The following is a 15362-nucleotide window of genomic DNA, read 5'->3' as shown; positions in this document are numbered from 1 at the left end:
GTCTTCGCCCATGTCCTCGGTCTGAATATCGATCTAGACGAACCGCCATAGATGTGTAACTACCAAGCTTTACACTGCTACATTCATGCACTAGCAACTCGTCCGTGTCTTAAAGACTTGGATAATCTTCCCTCGACGGAGCATGAGATCATTTACAATCTTACTTAGAAATTGTTGTTTTGCCATATCAACATTATTAATGAATAAAACGTGATTTAAGTTTCGTATTGTTTTTATCATTTATTTATTTTTTTCTTTAGTATATATCGAAATTCTTTTCGAAGAGGTATGGAGTCTTATGTAGTATAGTAGATAAATACTGAGTCATATTCATCAACTCTTGTTCTTATGATGCAATGCAATAATAGTTGGTCCATTATCGAACGAGAAGAAAAATGTAAATCACTCAGCATTAGTTCATGTAATCATGGAAGGTGAGGGTACTTGTCAGTTAGGATAAGCAGCACGCATACAAAGAAGTATCCACTTCCTGGAGTTTGAGGAAGATGCAAGAGAGAGAGAAAAAGAAATATTGTTTGAATTAAATTCGTCACCTTTCGCAGAGAGAGAGAGAGAGAGAGAGAGAGAGAGAGAGAGAGAGAGAGGAGAGGGGGGCGGAGCTAATGTTGGGGAGGTGTGGGAGGGATGGAAGGAGGAACGAACAGTGAGTGGGGGGGTGGGGGGGTGGCGAGGGGGTTAGCAACAGCAGGATCAACATGGTACGCAACACGCGAACTTATGCGGCGCTGCTAGTCACTTTGCAAAACGCCCCGTGCCTGAGGTGACCAAACGCACTGCCATATATCTATCTCTCCTCTCTAATAATATAACATAAACTAAATCAATGAAGTGAGCTAGCTAGCGTGAACGGTTTGTCCCTCTCCTGATATTCTCCTACCATACATTAGTAATAATGTCCTGTACGTCAATTATCCGATGCTTGATGAACACGTCAATGCAGCTAGCTGCTTTCATGACGTCTTACTACGAACTTATTTACTGACTGACTTGCAACTAAAATCGTCGATATCCATCATTCTATTTTCTTCCTGTATTTATTTATTATGTCTATGTCATCTGTATAGGATTTTCACAACATATTTTTCTAAACGCATCACAATGTTTTTGTTTCAATAGTAACAAAGAACAGGACAAAGAAAGGAAAGAATTTCGAATAAACATTATGAAGAGATTACCAGTAGAGCGACGGTCGTCACTGACATGAACCTTCCCTGGTCGCAAATTTCTTCCTTGCAGAATTTGCAAAGGTGATTGTCGGGGAAAGGGGGGGTTAGGAAGCCAAGCACGCCTGTGAAGGACCGCCTGGGATGGGCGGTCCTTCACCATGCAACATTCCTGCCTGCAAAGAACTAACCAATGCTACGCCTTCCCGCCAAATGCATGCTTCCCTATTGGTTGAGACCTACATGACCTGCATCAAGGTTTGCTGGCGAGATTCAAGAAAGAAGGAGAGTGTCATGACCACGTCAACCACTTGCATTGGTCGTGATTGTATTAGTTCTGCAAGCAGACCTTATCCAAACATTATATTTTTGAGCTATTGCTACATTAAAGGTAAAAACAACTTGGCAACATTCATTCTGGGAGCTACGCGTGCGCCCTTGTAGCTAGCGACTGGAGGAAAAAGAAAAAAATAAATATTCCAGCTCACAAAGAGTCTAGCTCTAGACGGACTGGCTGGCAACTCTAGTCGTGCTTGCTCCAGGATGCTGCTATGTGCAAAGCCGGGTGTGTGGAAATGCACTCCACAAAATGTAGCATCAATTTAGTCTTACTTACAAGAACACGTTTGTAAAACGTTGAGAAGTTTGACTAAAGACGGGAAAAAAACAAAGAAAGAAGTTATTTTAAAACGAAGAGGACGGTACTGCCAGAGTACAAACTGAGTACATTTTGGGTACGATGTGTTGCTACTGGCTCAAGATTTTCACAACGCTTCGTTTCTTTTCATTAACAACCGTATTGATAGATTATTTTATTTCTTATAAGATAATCGCAATGAGAATTTATGAATAGGTATATACATAAGATAGCAATAATTTAACATATTAAAAAAAAAAAAACAAGATATAACTTGATAGATGTGACAATGACACGAAATGCAAAGAGAGGCCCACCCGACACCATCAAGGTCTTGTTGCTCCACGCAGCACTAGTGACTGCCATCGATTTTCCTTCCCACTGGTAGACTCTCAGACAGACAGATTTATAACAAAAACGCAGAGCGATGTTAAGCTTGCGTTGCGAAACTTCATGACATGCAACTCCCAAGTTATGATAAATTATTATTATAAAAACGCTGTGATGTGTGCGAAGAGAACGAGATGCTTCCTTAGGTTCATAATTGCAACTAGCTTATACTTTAGTTTATTCGTGTGCAGAAACTATGCAACTCATTCCACTCAGGGCCCACAAACTGCCTTTACCGCTCCCTTCCACCTCTCCCCACTACATTGACGCCCTCTTGCATTTCTGCAAGACTACGAAATATATTCAGTATTCGTTCGGGGAAAATATATCATATAACATTATGTAAAAGTTAATATTTCTTTCATACTCTCATAAGATATATTAGCTAAACATGCAATCGAGAATAAACCTTTTTTTTTACATTTGTTGATTTATTGGTAGTAGTAGTAGTAGTAGTAGTAGTAGTAGTAGTAGTAGTAGTAGTTACCTTTTTGTTTTTTTTTTTTTTTTGTATGTGATAATGATCGAGAGCGAGTCTGTCCCATAATTTTACGGACCTAGATAAGGTAATAAATATGCTACTTTCTTAAGACCCATTACCTAAATTGCTACATGTTATGGGGAACCCTACAACTACGCGGTGCAACCCAATGGGATGTCCCTGAAATACTGAATACCTGCCGACAAATAACCTGCACGAGGGAAAAGAGGTGTGGCTTTTTTGACGTCATGACCTGGAGGCGGAACAGAATGCTGGTGTCTGTCTTAGAGAGAGAGAGAGAGAGAGAGAGAGAGAGAGAGAGAGAGAGAGAGAGAGAGCAAAACTGCAGGTTGTCAGGAGTGTGGTAACCCTTTTTATTCACTGCTGTTGGTCTGGGAGCAAAATTGCCGATGTCCAGTATGGATGTGTGCTTGCATTACGAGCTGAGGTCAAGCATTCATTCATTTACTGTCGTCCGACCACCTAGACTCTCTTGTTCTTATGTCCTTTTATCATAAAAATCCGTTTTGTTCATTTTCACATTACCATTAATGTCCACAGTCACTAATGCAAAAATCGCACTTTTTACATATATATATATATATATATATATATATATATATATATATATATATATATATATATATATATATATATATATATATATATATATATATATATATATATATATATATATATATATATATATATATATATATATATATATATATATATATATATATATATATATATCTAACTATCTCTTACTTCTTGAAAATTTATACATTTATTATTATCATTATTATTATATTATTATTATTATTATTATTATTATTATTATTATTATTATTATTATTATTATTATTATTATTATTATTTACATATGTTATGTGAGCTACGTGTGGTTGTGTGTGTGTGTGTGTGTGTGTGTGTGTGTGTGTGTGTGTGTGTAGGTAGGTAGGCCCATCGAGATACCGATCAACCTGTGCATTATCCCGGGATCCATAGTCTTTTGGAGGCTCATTAAATAAAACTTGGGAGGCGTCCTTAAGTACCTACGCAGGAAAAGTATGTAATGAAAAATAAATAAATAAAAATATGTATTCTACAGGTTTTCTTTCAGTTAAAGGATCGAATTGGGCAAAAAAAAAGTAACAGCTTTGGCAGGTAGAGTAAACTAATTATAGCTTTTGTCCTTCTACCTGCGGAAGATGGCAGTTAGATAGGCTTGTAGAGACTAGTTCTTTGTGTTCATGAATATTATCTGAATGTCTGAGTACTCCATTTTTGCGTTTTTACTGTCTCTTTTTATTTATTTATTTTTTTTATGGAAGACGGGAAGCTGGCCAAGGGCAACAGAAAAGATAACAAAAAAGGCCCACTTAATTGCCAGTTCCCTAAAAGATTGTTAGTAGAGTTAATCAAAAGTTTGGGATAAATGTCTGGAAACCTCCCTCTTAAAAGAAGTCAAGTCGTAGAAAGATGAAAAAACAGAAGCAGGTAGGGAGTTCCAGAATTTACCAGAGAAAGGTATGAATGATTGAGAGTACCGGATAATTTTTGTAATAGAGAATTGGACAGAATAGGAGTGAGAGGATGAAGAAAGCCTAGTGTAGTGAGGCCGCAAAAGGAAGGGAGGCATGTAGTTAGCCAGATCAGTAGAGCAGTTAGCATGAAAATAGCTATAAAAATAGAAAGAGCTGCAACATTCCGGCAGTGAGAAAAAGGCTGAAGACAGTCAGAGGACTGAGTTGATGAGACGAAAAGCTATTGATTCAACTCTATCTAATAAAACTATGCGAGTGGAATCCCCCCATACATGCGAAGAGCACTCCATACATGGGCGGATAAGGCCCTTTTGTAGAGTTAGCGGTTGGAGGGGAGAGAAAAACTGGCGGAGACACCTCAAAACGCTTAACTTCATAGAAGCTGTTTTAGAAAGAGATGAGAAGTGAAGTTTCCAGTTTAGATTATAAGTAAAGGACAGACCGAGGATATTCAGTGTTAGAAGATGGGGACAGCTGAGTGTCATTGAAGAAGAAGGGATAGCTGTCTGGAAAGTTGTGTCGAGTTGATAAATGGAGGAATTGAGTTTTTGAGGCATTGAACACTACTACGTTTTTTTTTTTTTTTCTGTCCCAATCAGAAAGCTTAGATCAGAAGTCAAGCGTTCTGTGGCGTCCGTGCGTGATCTGTTTACTTCCTGAAGGGTTGGTCGTCTCTAAAAAAACGTGGAAAGATGTAAGGTGATATCATCAGCGTAGGAATCGATAGGGCAAGAAATTTGGTTTTGATCATTAATGAATGATAGAAAGAGGGTGTGTGACAGTAAAGAACCCTGAAGAACACCACTGTCAATAGATTTAGTAGAAGAACAGTGGCCATCTAGCCCAGCAGCAATAGAACGGTCAGAAAGGAAACTTAAGATAAAGTTGCAGAGAGAAGGATAGAAACCATAGGAGGGCAGTTTTGAAATCAGAGCTTTGTGTCAAACTCTATCGAATATATCTAACGCAACAGCAACAGTTTCACCGAAATCTCTAAAAGAGGATGACCAAGACTCAGTAAGGAAAGCAAGATCACCAGTAGACCGGCCTTGACGGAAGCCATACTCGATCAGATAGGAGATTGTGAAGTGACAAATGTTTGAGAATCTTTCTATTGAGGAAAGATTAAAAACCTTAAACAAGCAAGAGATGAAATCTATAGGGCGGTAGTTTGAGGGATTAGAACGGTCACCCTTTTTAGGAGCAGGCTGATTGTAGGCAAACTTCCAGCATGAATGAAAGGTAGAAGTCCTGATGAAAGACTCAAGTACCTTTTGTGGGTAATTTCTCTATCATGTATAGTACGAGAACAGGCTGTTTTAAACCAAGGTTTAGAAGGTTTAGGATGAGAAAAAGAATGAGGAATGTACGCCTCCATGCCAGATATTAGCACCTGTGTTATGCATTTAGCAGACTGAGATGAATCTCCGACACGGAAACTAATCATTCCAAGGAAAATCAGCATAGTACCTCCTCAGGTACCGCCAACCGCAGCAGAGGCAAAACGCCAGAGACACCTTTGCTTTTGGGGATCCTGGGAAAGAATTGGAGACCTAGGACAAGATACATGTAGATATGAAATTGTAATCGGAGGAGCCCAACGGAGAAGATAGGGTAACAGCATAAACAGAATGATTAGAGTTAAGGAAAGAGTCGTAGCTCCAAGATGGTCAGGAGTACGAGTAGGGTGTTGCACCAGTTTTTCTAGGTCATGGAGGATAGCAAAGCTGAAGGCTAGTTCACCAAGATGTTCAGTGAAAGGAGAGGAAAGTCAAAGCTTTCGTGAACAATGAAATCCTAAGGAAGGAGATCTCGAAAGGATAGAGAGACGAAATGTGTGTTATGGTTGTAAAATGTATGGCTATACGGACAAAATGTGTTATTTGTCTGTGAAATGCATTATGACAGAAATTGAAAAGGTGAATGTTGAGAAATGGTGCAAAAAACATGGAAAACCTACTAACTGCAAGTGATCAAAGTTCCCTAAACTGCTCATGCGTGAGCCACCGGGACATATTATCAGTCCTCTCGGGGGCCCTGTGTGTGTGTAATTCAACACGGTCGCCTCCTGTGTGTGTGTGTGTGTGTGTGTGTGTGTGTGTGTGTGTGTTGCACTCTTTTTGAAAACCGGTAAAATCCATGAGTGGAGGTACATGTATCTGCATGTAGCGGCGGCAACAGTAGAACCAGCCGGTGTCCTGTTCTTATGTCTGACAGTAAACAGGCATTTTCCTCCCTGGGAATTAATTGCGCATGCTCAGAGAAACGATTGTACTATACTATATAGGCTTGTGATAAACAAATCTATCCATAAGTGTCCGGATATCATTATGACTGTGGATTTTCGGGGCAAATTGCCCCATTTTAGGGGCAATTTATACTGAATGAACGATATCCATCAAATACAACAAATAACCAGATGAAGGAATCTCAGGAGATTAAAAAAAAAATGATCATTGTATAAAAGCTATTTAATGATTCCTCATTACACTTCTTACACAATATAATGATGTATACATTTATTTCAAATTTTAGCGGTGTATTGGATTCATAAAACTGCTTTCTTACGGAAAACGATACTCCAAAATGAGCTTCAAAACACTGGCCAGATATCAAAGGATAGGCGACCATGCAGCTGTGTAGACGGATAGCTATAATGTAGTCATTCGCTCTTTTGTATATAAACAAAGCCCGACAGCTCTGTATAGCCAGACATGACGGACTTGATACCGGAGAGAGAGAGAGAGAGAGAGAATAATATGAAGATGATACTCAGGATCTGCCTTACGTTCATTAGGAAAAGCTATTTTACACAATAGTGTAGAATAAGACCAGATGATTGTAATGAACGTTTATTGTTTGTTGAGTGTGTTTCTATGTAAAGCATCATGCTTTGCACTACGACCAGCAGTTTTCTTTAAGGTCTTGCTGTAGATCGATTCGATTGATCACTTTATCTTTTGGTTAGTGTTTACGTTGCCGACCAGCAGAAAAAATGTAAAATAAAGAAAGAAGCATAAATTATCATATGTATAATCATCTACAAAGGCATGCACAGTGTGCCAGGCAGTCAATCCCACAAGGAGAATTACCCCAGACAAAGGCACATACATCATTCACTCAGTCCAGTTAGTTTTTGGTGAAAAAGGATAGTTTCATGAAGTCCTACTATACTTCATTAATTGAAATAATTAAACAATTAGTTAAATTAATAAAATAAATTACGAAGCCAAGAGCAGACTTGCGGTATCGGATCTGAGCATTGCGTCTCTCATCACCTCGTATAGTAGAGTTTCTCTTGCAATTTTCCCTTCGTCTTCTGTTACGTTTTCTCTCATATATTTCAAGGCTATTATGTTTGAGTTACCACAGGCACCTTTCGTTGGTGTTCTTCAAAATGCACTTCTCTATTACGTGATGCAAGTGTAATGACAATTCAACAATAGAAAAAAGTAAAGATAATTTGACACACATGACTTCGGCAGTGATCCACTCCTCAGTTACTGCTCTGAGAAAAATATGCGCTTTATTAACCAACTGCACGCCAAGTCCCTTGCTGTAAAGTGCAAAGTGCACCAACGTCTCTTATGTGATACTATTGAAATTTAAACCCAATGCCTGGGATTTATTATTGAGCCTTTAATGCACTTTACTTGATAAATATAAGGGAATCAGTAAAATCACACACACGCACACAAAGTTCACTGACTGGACTTAGTTCTCCTCTATCAACTCCTCCTAAAGCTTGGAAGTGATATGCTTCCTCTTACTGTATCACAGTCTACTTCTCACCAGTCATGTCTTTATGTGTGTGTGTGTGTGTGTGTGTGTGTGTGTGTGTGTGTGGTATGCAGCGATAAGTGCCCAAGGAAATATAGCCTACAACAATAGAAATTTACTACTGTTGTCTCAGTGTGTGTGTGTGTGTGTGTGTGTGTGTGTGTGTTGTCAGTTTCACTTGTGGAACAAATATTGCTTTTGCTTCTTTCGTTTATATTGATCATGAATAACTTATTCATTACCACTATTACATTATCATCATCGTCATCATCATTATCAACACAAGTGTAGAACGTTCCTGTAACTAAAGAACAACTATCTTCGATGCACTAAGTCTGGAAATAGATATGTATACTCTTCGCCTCAAAAGAGCGACTTGGTAACACTGCACTTGCCTTGTGTGTTGCTAGTGATCGACAGAAGTGAACTATTTTGGTGTAACAATAAAAAACAAGTTTTGTCTATGTTTCGAAGGTTCGAAGAAAGAACAGCAGTTTAACTGCTCATTTTCCAGAAGAAAGTTGAGTATATTTGATGTGGATAGAGAAAGTATGAGCAAGGGTGACAAAAGTGTGACTACTTGGAAGATTTTGTGCTAAAAAAAAATAAATAAAAAAAAAAAAAAAAAAATATATATATATATATATATATATATATATATATATATATATATATATATATATATATATATATATATATATATATATATATATATATATATATATATATATATATATATATATATATATATATATATATATATATATATATATATATATATATATATATATATATATATATATATATATATATATATATATATATATATATATATATATATATATATATATATATATATATATATATATATATATATATATATATATATATAGGTTAGGTTAGGTTAGGTTATATATATATATATATATATATATATATATATATATATATATATATATATATATATATATATATATATATATATATATATATATATATATATATATATATATATATATATATATATATATATATATATATATATATATATATATATATATATATATATATATATATATATATATATATATATATATATATATATATATATATATATATATATATATATATATATAAATAAATAAATAAATATATAAATATATATATATATATATATATATATATATATATATATATATATATATATATATATATATATATATATATATATATATATATATATATATATATATATATATATATATATATATATATATATATATATATATATATATATATATATATATATATATTATATATATATATATATATATATATATATATATATATATATATATATATATATATATATATATATATATATATATATATATATGTATGTGTCTGTGTGTGTGTGTGTGTGTGTGTGTGTGTGTGTGTGTGTGTGTGTGTGTGTGTGTCTAGTGGCAACACTCCTGGCAGCTCACTGGGATCAGAAAAAAAATAAATAAATAATAATGAGACCCGGGGGTAGGAGGGGGGGAAGAAGAACGTACTGTACGTTAGAGTTGGCAATAAACTTCAAAATGTTTATTCTGTCAAGCCTTATGGCACAATTTTCTCAAAATATTCATATTTTAAGTAATAAACTATATTAGCTACAATATACTGCATTTTCTAAAGTTTATTGTAACAAAGTCTTTTTGCATAAAATGAACAAATCAAAGTTATAAGAATCATAAATGTATAAAAAAGTGAAACCCATACTTTCAAAGTTAACGAGACGTCTGTCATAACCAAGGAATATACAGTCATAACTAAAGGACTAGATCAGCACCTCGCCACTCACTCTATCTCGGTTACAAGCTTGCTAAAAGGAATAACTTTCAACGACTACAATGTTCCCTGTCAAAATAATCCTACTAATACTCACAAGATTCAGTTTATCTACTACAAATTCTACTGTTCATTCTTACATCAATGACGTACGTATAGATGTCAGAATTTACTGTGAAAAGTTAGTAAATTTGTGTTGTTGCCACCAAATGCATGGATGGATCACTGTTTAGTTTAATGCTTACAGTATTGTTTTCTACACCAGGAAAATTTTTACACTAGATTACAAAGCAGTATTTTTTTAGTAACAAGTCTATCCCGCTATCACAATACCAACCAAACTATCATTGATGCTCAGAATTTTTGTAAAATATTGACTGGTGTTTTCCTAATGCAATTATGATATTGTCAGCGTCAAGTCTGTTGCTCATTTTTAACCAGAAAGCACTACACACAACAAATATTTATCCTACATCAAGCAGAATGGTTGGTGGAATTAAAATGAAGTCATGGTAAATACACAGATATTTCTTTAACTTGAGATTTGAAATTTGCCACCTTACAAACTACTGGCACGATAGCTGTAACAGGTTAATGTATTCAATCCTTGAAATTGGACTTTCATACTTTAACAGAGACGATGATTATAGTCTTTCATGCAAGAACGCCGCCAGCAGCGCACCTAATTCATTATTATTCTTGACGGGGAAACAAAACATTTCATACATACATCAACAAATACTAACAAAAAAAAAAAATAATAATAAATATAGAGCAAGTCAACAGCCTTTTCGTTTGTAACATAAATATACGGCAAGTTATCCGTACATGTTGCCTCCAGCTCCGTGTGTACCAGGATGAATACCAGTATTTTCATAAGTGATGGTAGCAATGTAGCCTCTCTGGTGGTCCGCCGTGTACGAGACGATCTGCCGGCGACCATCTGGCAGTAGGACATAGTACCGGCCCGTCACCGAATCGCCGTTGCTCTGCTCCTCATGTCCATAGTCATTCCCATTGTACTTGTCTTGGACGCCGTACCGGAATTCATATGGCATCTGTCCTCCAAAAAACCATAACAAATTGTATTAAATGACCAAGTTTACTAGAATTATAAACGAATAAGCTAGCCCTAAAAGTGCCAACAAAAGCCTGCCCTGAAATGGAAAGTGTCTAGCCATATATGTTTATTGTATTAATGAATTTTGTTGATGCTAAAATTTTCAAATCATGTGTTCCCCAGAATACCATAATGTCTTAATATGTTCATTCTTCTTAGAATTATACAGAGCTTATCATAAAAATGTCTTTCCTAAGGCGAAAACAAACGCTCCGGTCAATAATCTTTTCTAGGACAGCAAGAAAGAGCGAAGCGCCTGCATGATGTCAGGTTGCCCGGGCGTCGTCATCCAGTCATTTTATATTTGTTGATAATTCAAAGAAAAAAAAAAAAAAGTAACAAAAACCTAAATCGCCTGTTAAACTGAACAATTATTCGTGGATGGGATTTATACTTTATCTAAAAGAAAATTTTCACTCATTTGTAATTGAGTTGTAGTTAAGAAAAATACCAGATCATATATCAAGCAGTGCCAGATTTGATCATCCTATAAGATACAAAGATAAGCTAAGCAGTTCAGTCTCAGAAATGCTGGAACATAGAACCTATGCACATAAGTTCTGAAAAAGAAATAATAAAAAAAAAGAATAAATGAATGTTACCGAATGATTTTACAGGATGAAATATCACTAGTCAGTCTTATATGTAAATACAAACCTGTAACATCAGTCTGATAAAAATATACACACAACATTAATGTCTCTTTATACCTCTGCAGTATATACGAGTAGTAGAACTCTTTTAGTTTTCTTCGCAATCCTCAAAAAATTAAGAAAAAATAATAAGATAAACTATTTTTATATTTTTCAACATGCAAAAACCTGAAATGATGTAAATTGTTTAGGTGGTAAACGCAGCCATATTGAGAGATCAGTGTCACGTGTGTAATGCCCTTCAGTCGTACATTACTCACCGGTGGATACCCATACGGACGTTGGGCGCCGCTACTCTGCACTACCAACATCACCAGTACTGCCATCATCAAAATGACGGAAACCTGTATGAAGAATCATCACAATCTGAGCTCTATAATAAATTCTAAGATGAAGAATGCTTACCTTGATTCAAGTTTCTGGCAAATATTTTAGTCTGTTTTTCTAAGTATGTTTTAGTGCAACCTACAATATATTACATCTATATTTCCTGTTTACCTGCAGATAACTGTAAAAAATTCTTCCACATTCGTATAAAATTTTACAAAGGTACTCACAGCCATTCACGCCTGGACAAGACTAGGACTAGTCAGTCAGTCGAAAGGAACCTACCAGTCCACAAAGTCGTCACCCGAGTCTCATCATGCACGTCATTAGCTTCTTAGGATCTGAGAGGCTAAGTAGCAGCTCACAAACATTTGTCGACCGCAACATGGAAGGAAACTCATCCACACACTTGTCGACCACAGATGTGAATGGGATTAACTCATAAACCCTTTAGCCACAGCAGAGAAAGAATCTAACTCACTCACCAATCAGCCACAAAGGATGATCCATATACCTGTCAACCGCATAAGTCTGAGACACGACCACAATACGAGGAACACATGCTTGACAAAAATACAGTCGTAGACGGAAGAGAAGTGAATAATAGTAAGCGCTCTGATAGTACCAAAGAGAGAGAGAGAGAGAGAGAGAGAGAGAGAGAGAGAGAGAGAGAGAGAGAGTATATACCACACTCCATTGTATAAATGAGAGAGAGAGAGAGAGAGAGAGAGAGAGAGAGAGAGAGAGAGAGAGAGAGAGAGAGAGAGAGAGAGAGAGAGAGAGAGAGAGAGAGAGAGAGAGAGAGAGAGATCAGATTTTTCAAATATTTTTTGGCTTTTCATCTGGACAAAAATGGTTAAATATCTGATACGTGAGTATACATTAATACAATTTATTTATGAGTATTGTTACTGGTTAGACTATATTTGAAAAAAAAAAAAACAGTAAACTTTTGTTTCACTTGTCTCCTTGTTTTCTATCTCTGCAGTCTGTTTTCCTGCGTATTGTAACCTGAAGCCGAGAGTAAGAAAAGAACCATTCTATCACTGGTGAGTGGTTTAATGGATCATGCACGACCAGTTCCTTCTTTACATTGTTTTCTGATCACCATACCCTCAGATAGTGTGAGTGATGGAAAACACGTTTCCCAGTGTCTTAAATGCGTTTTAAGTAGACGTACCGTTAATGAAAACCAATTCATGATAAGTGTGTTCTTTCGAAAGTTCACTTTGTCATAGGAATAGCATATGAAATCAATACAATAAATTTACAGTAAGTTATGGTATTTATATCATTTTCATCGTTGCAAAGTTGACAATATATTCAGTTTCAAGCACTACTAGCATTAACATTTTCAATCTTAAAGTAAACAAGTAACTTCCTCACCTTAAAAGTGAAATTCATGGCTATGGTTCCTCAGCCAACAAAAGTGAAAGAATCTCTCCGCAGTCTGTTGCAGTGTCACTGGCGCCTCGGCAACACACCGTCTTTTATATATGCTCACTTTCACTGAAAGCGTAAGTTGTCAACTTTGTTATGACCTGTTATTCCGCTAGGACATTGGTCACCTCATTCAAATCTCAATCATATGTGTGGTATGAATACTTTGCTCGATGTTCAATTACAACATATGAGCAATGGAACAGCGAAGAGGAACATGGGTTCACAACAGTCCATGCACACACACACACACACACACACACACACACACACAGTGACACACACACACACACACACACACACACACACAGTGACACACACACACACACACACACACACGACATGCGAACACACACACACACACACACACACACACACACGACATGCGAATTTATTTGATTTGTCGTTTACGTTCCACTCCGCTTGATCTACGTTTTTTTTTTTTTTCTGTTGTTGCATGTTTTGATTTATAACTTAATTTGACATGGAATTTTTACGCAATGCAGTGTAATTTTTCTTGACATAATATTAGCTTGAATATATATATATATATATATATATATATATATATATATATATATATATATATATATATATATATATATATATATATATATATATATATATATATATATATATATATATATATATATATATATATATATATATATATATATATATATATATATATATATATATATATATATATATATATATATATACTTTTTTCTTCCTGTCTCCTTTCGCTAGTGAAATAAAGTTCGATGAGTGAAGATGTGTACGGTACGGTGGTATGGCGACAATAATAAGGAAGACTAAGACCTTATTAAATGCTGTGCCTTAGGCCAAAATTTTGTTCACTCCTTCTAAGAAAATTTTCCTGCTGTTCTCACCTGCAATAAGGAAACCACCAAGACATGTATTACGTAAGATACAGCAGATGGCGAGGCGGCGTGGTGTTGGCGGTGGTGATGGTGGTGACGGTGATGATGGTAGTGTGGACCCACCAACCCCCCACCCTCAGGCAGTTGCTGTTGTGGTTACATATGTAGTTAAAATATAAGATGGTCTTTCTTTTCTTACATTATCATAAACTCTCTCTCTCTCTCTCTCTCTCTCTCTCTCTCGTGGGTGCGAAATGTTACCACTGTCAGCTGTACAACGCACAACACATCGCCTCATCATTCACTGCCCAGCCACCTTCGCCTACCCTCTGTAAGTTGCGACGCTCGCTGTCATCTGTCTCTTTTCTAACTAACTTTTTTTTTTGTCTTCTCAACCGCTACGGCAGCATGGGAGTAGATTTAACGCAATTGAGGATGTAGGAATTTTTCCCTTTGATATCTTACATATAATTATATATATGAACGAGAGTTACTATGTAATACCATATTTCCACACCGTATTTGTTTATTAAATCCCAAACAGAACATGTAATATGTTCTCCCGGAAAACGTCAAGGTAATTACTGCGACTTGACCACTTGATGCAATGTACGTACACTTTAAAGATTGTATATCTTCATTTTGACATGAAATTTTAGGTATTATTTTGTTGTTCTTAAATTAAGTTCGGGGCCAGAGTGAAGCAGATGGCGCTCAATTGTCCAAATATCCATCTTCCTTCACAATTAATATTATAATCTGGGAAAAAAAAAAAAAAAAAATATATATATATATATATATATATATATATATATATATATATATATATATATATATATATATATATATATATATATATATCTGAAGCTAAAGTAGATAATCTGAGAAAGCAAAATTGCATGACAGGATCACATTAGCTGAGGATGCATCGAGGGCTCTACATCCAAACATAAGCCATCACTATAGACACGGCTAGACATTGCACCCTTTCTCAATTCAAAGAAAATATGCGGTTTATGTATATATGAATAAGTAAGGATAATGCCTTTGTGTACCATGACAATAAACGTAATTTAGAGATCA

General features: G+C 35.5%; 1 protein-coding gene across 1 annotated transcript; it reads right to left on the bottom strand.

Annotated features, from left to right (window-relative positions):
- Nucleotides 1-9594: 9594 nt before the first annotated feature.
- On the bottom strand, nt 9595-13455 carry LOC123504104 (pro-resilin-like). The gene is made up of 3 exons (XM_045254416.1): nt 13342-13455; nt 11889-11972; nt 9595-10913 (listed from the first exon to the last, which is right to left on the bottom strand). The coding sequence occupies exons 1-3, from the start codon at nt 13357-13359 to the stop codon at nt 10674-10676; spliced, it is 342 nt and encodes a 113-aa protein (XP_045110351.1). The 5' UTR covers nt 13360-13455; the 3' UTR covers nt 9595-10673.
- Between the last annotated feature and the right edge of the window lie 1907 nt (nt 13456-15362).

Source organism: Portunus trituberculatus, chromosome 15, assembly GCF_017591435.1.
Source record: "Portunus trituberculatus isolate SZX2019 chromosome 15, ASM1759143v1, whole genome shotgun sequence".
In the NCBI taxonomy this organism is placed as follows: Eukaryota; Metazoa; Arthropoda; class Malacostraca; order Decapoda; family Portunidae; genus Portunus; species Portunus trituberculatus.
This window is presented reverse-complemented; position numbering and strand designations above follow the sequence as displayed.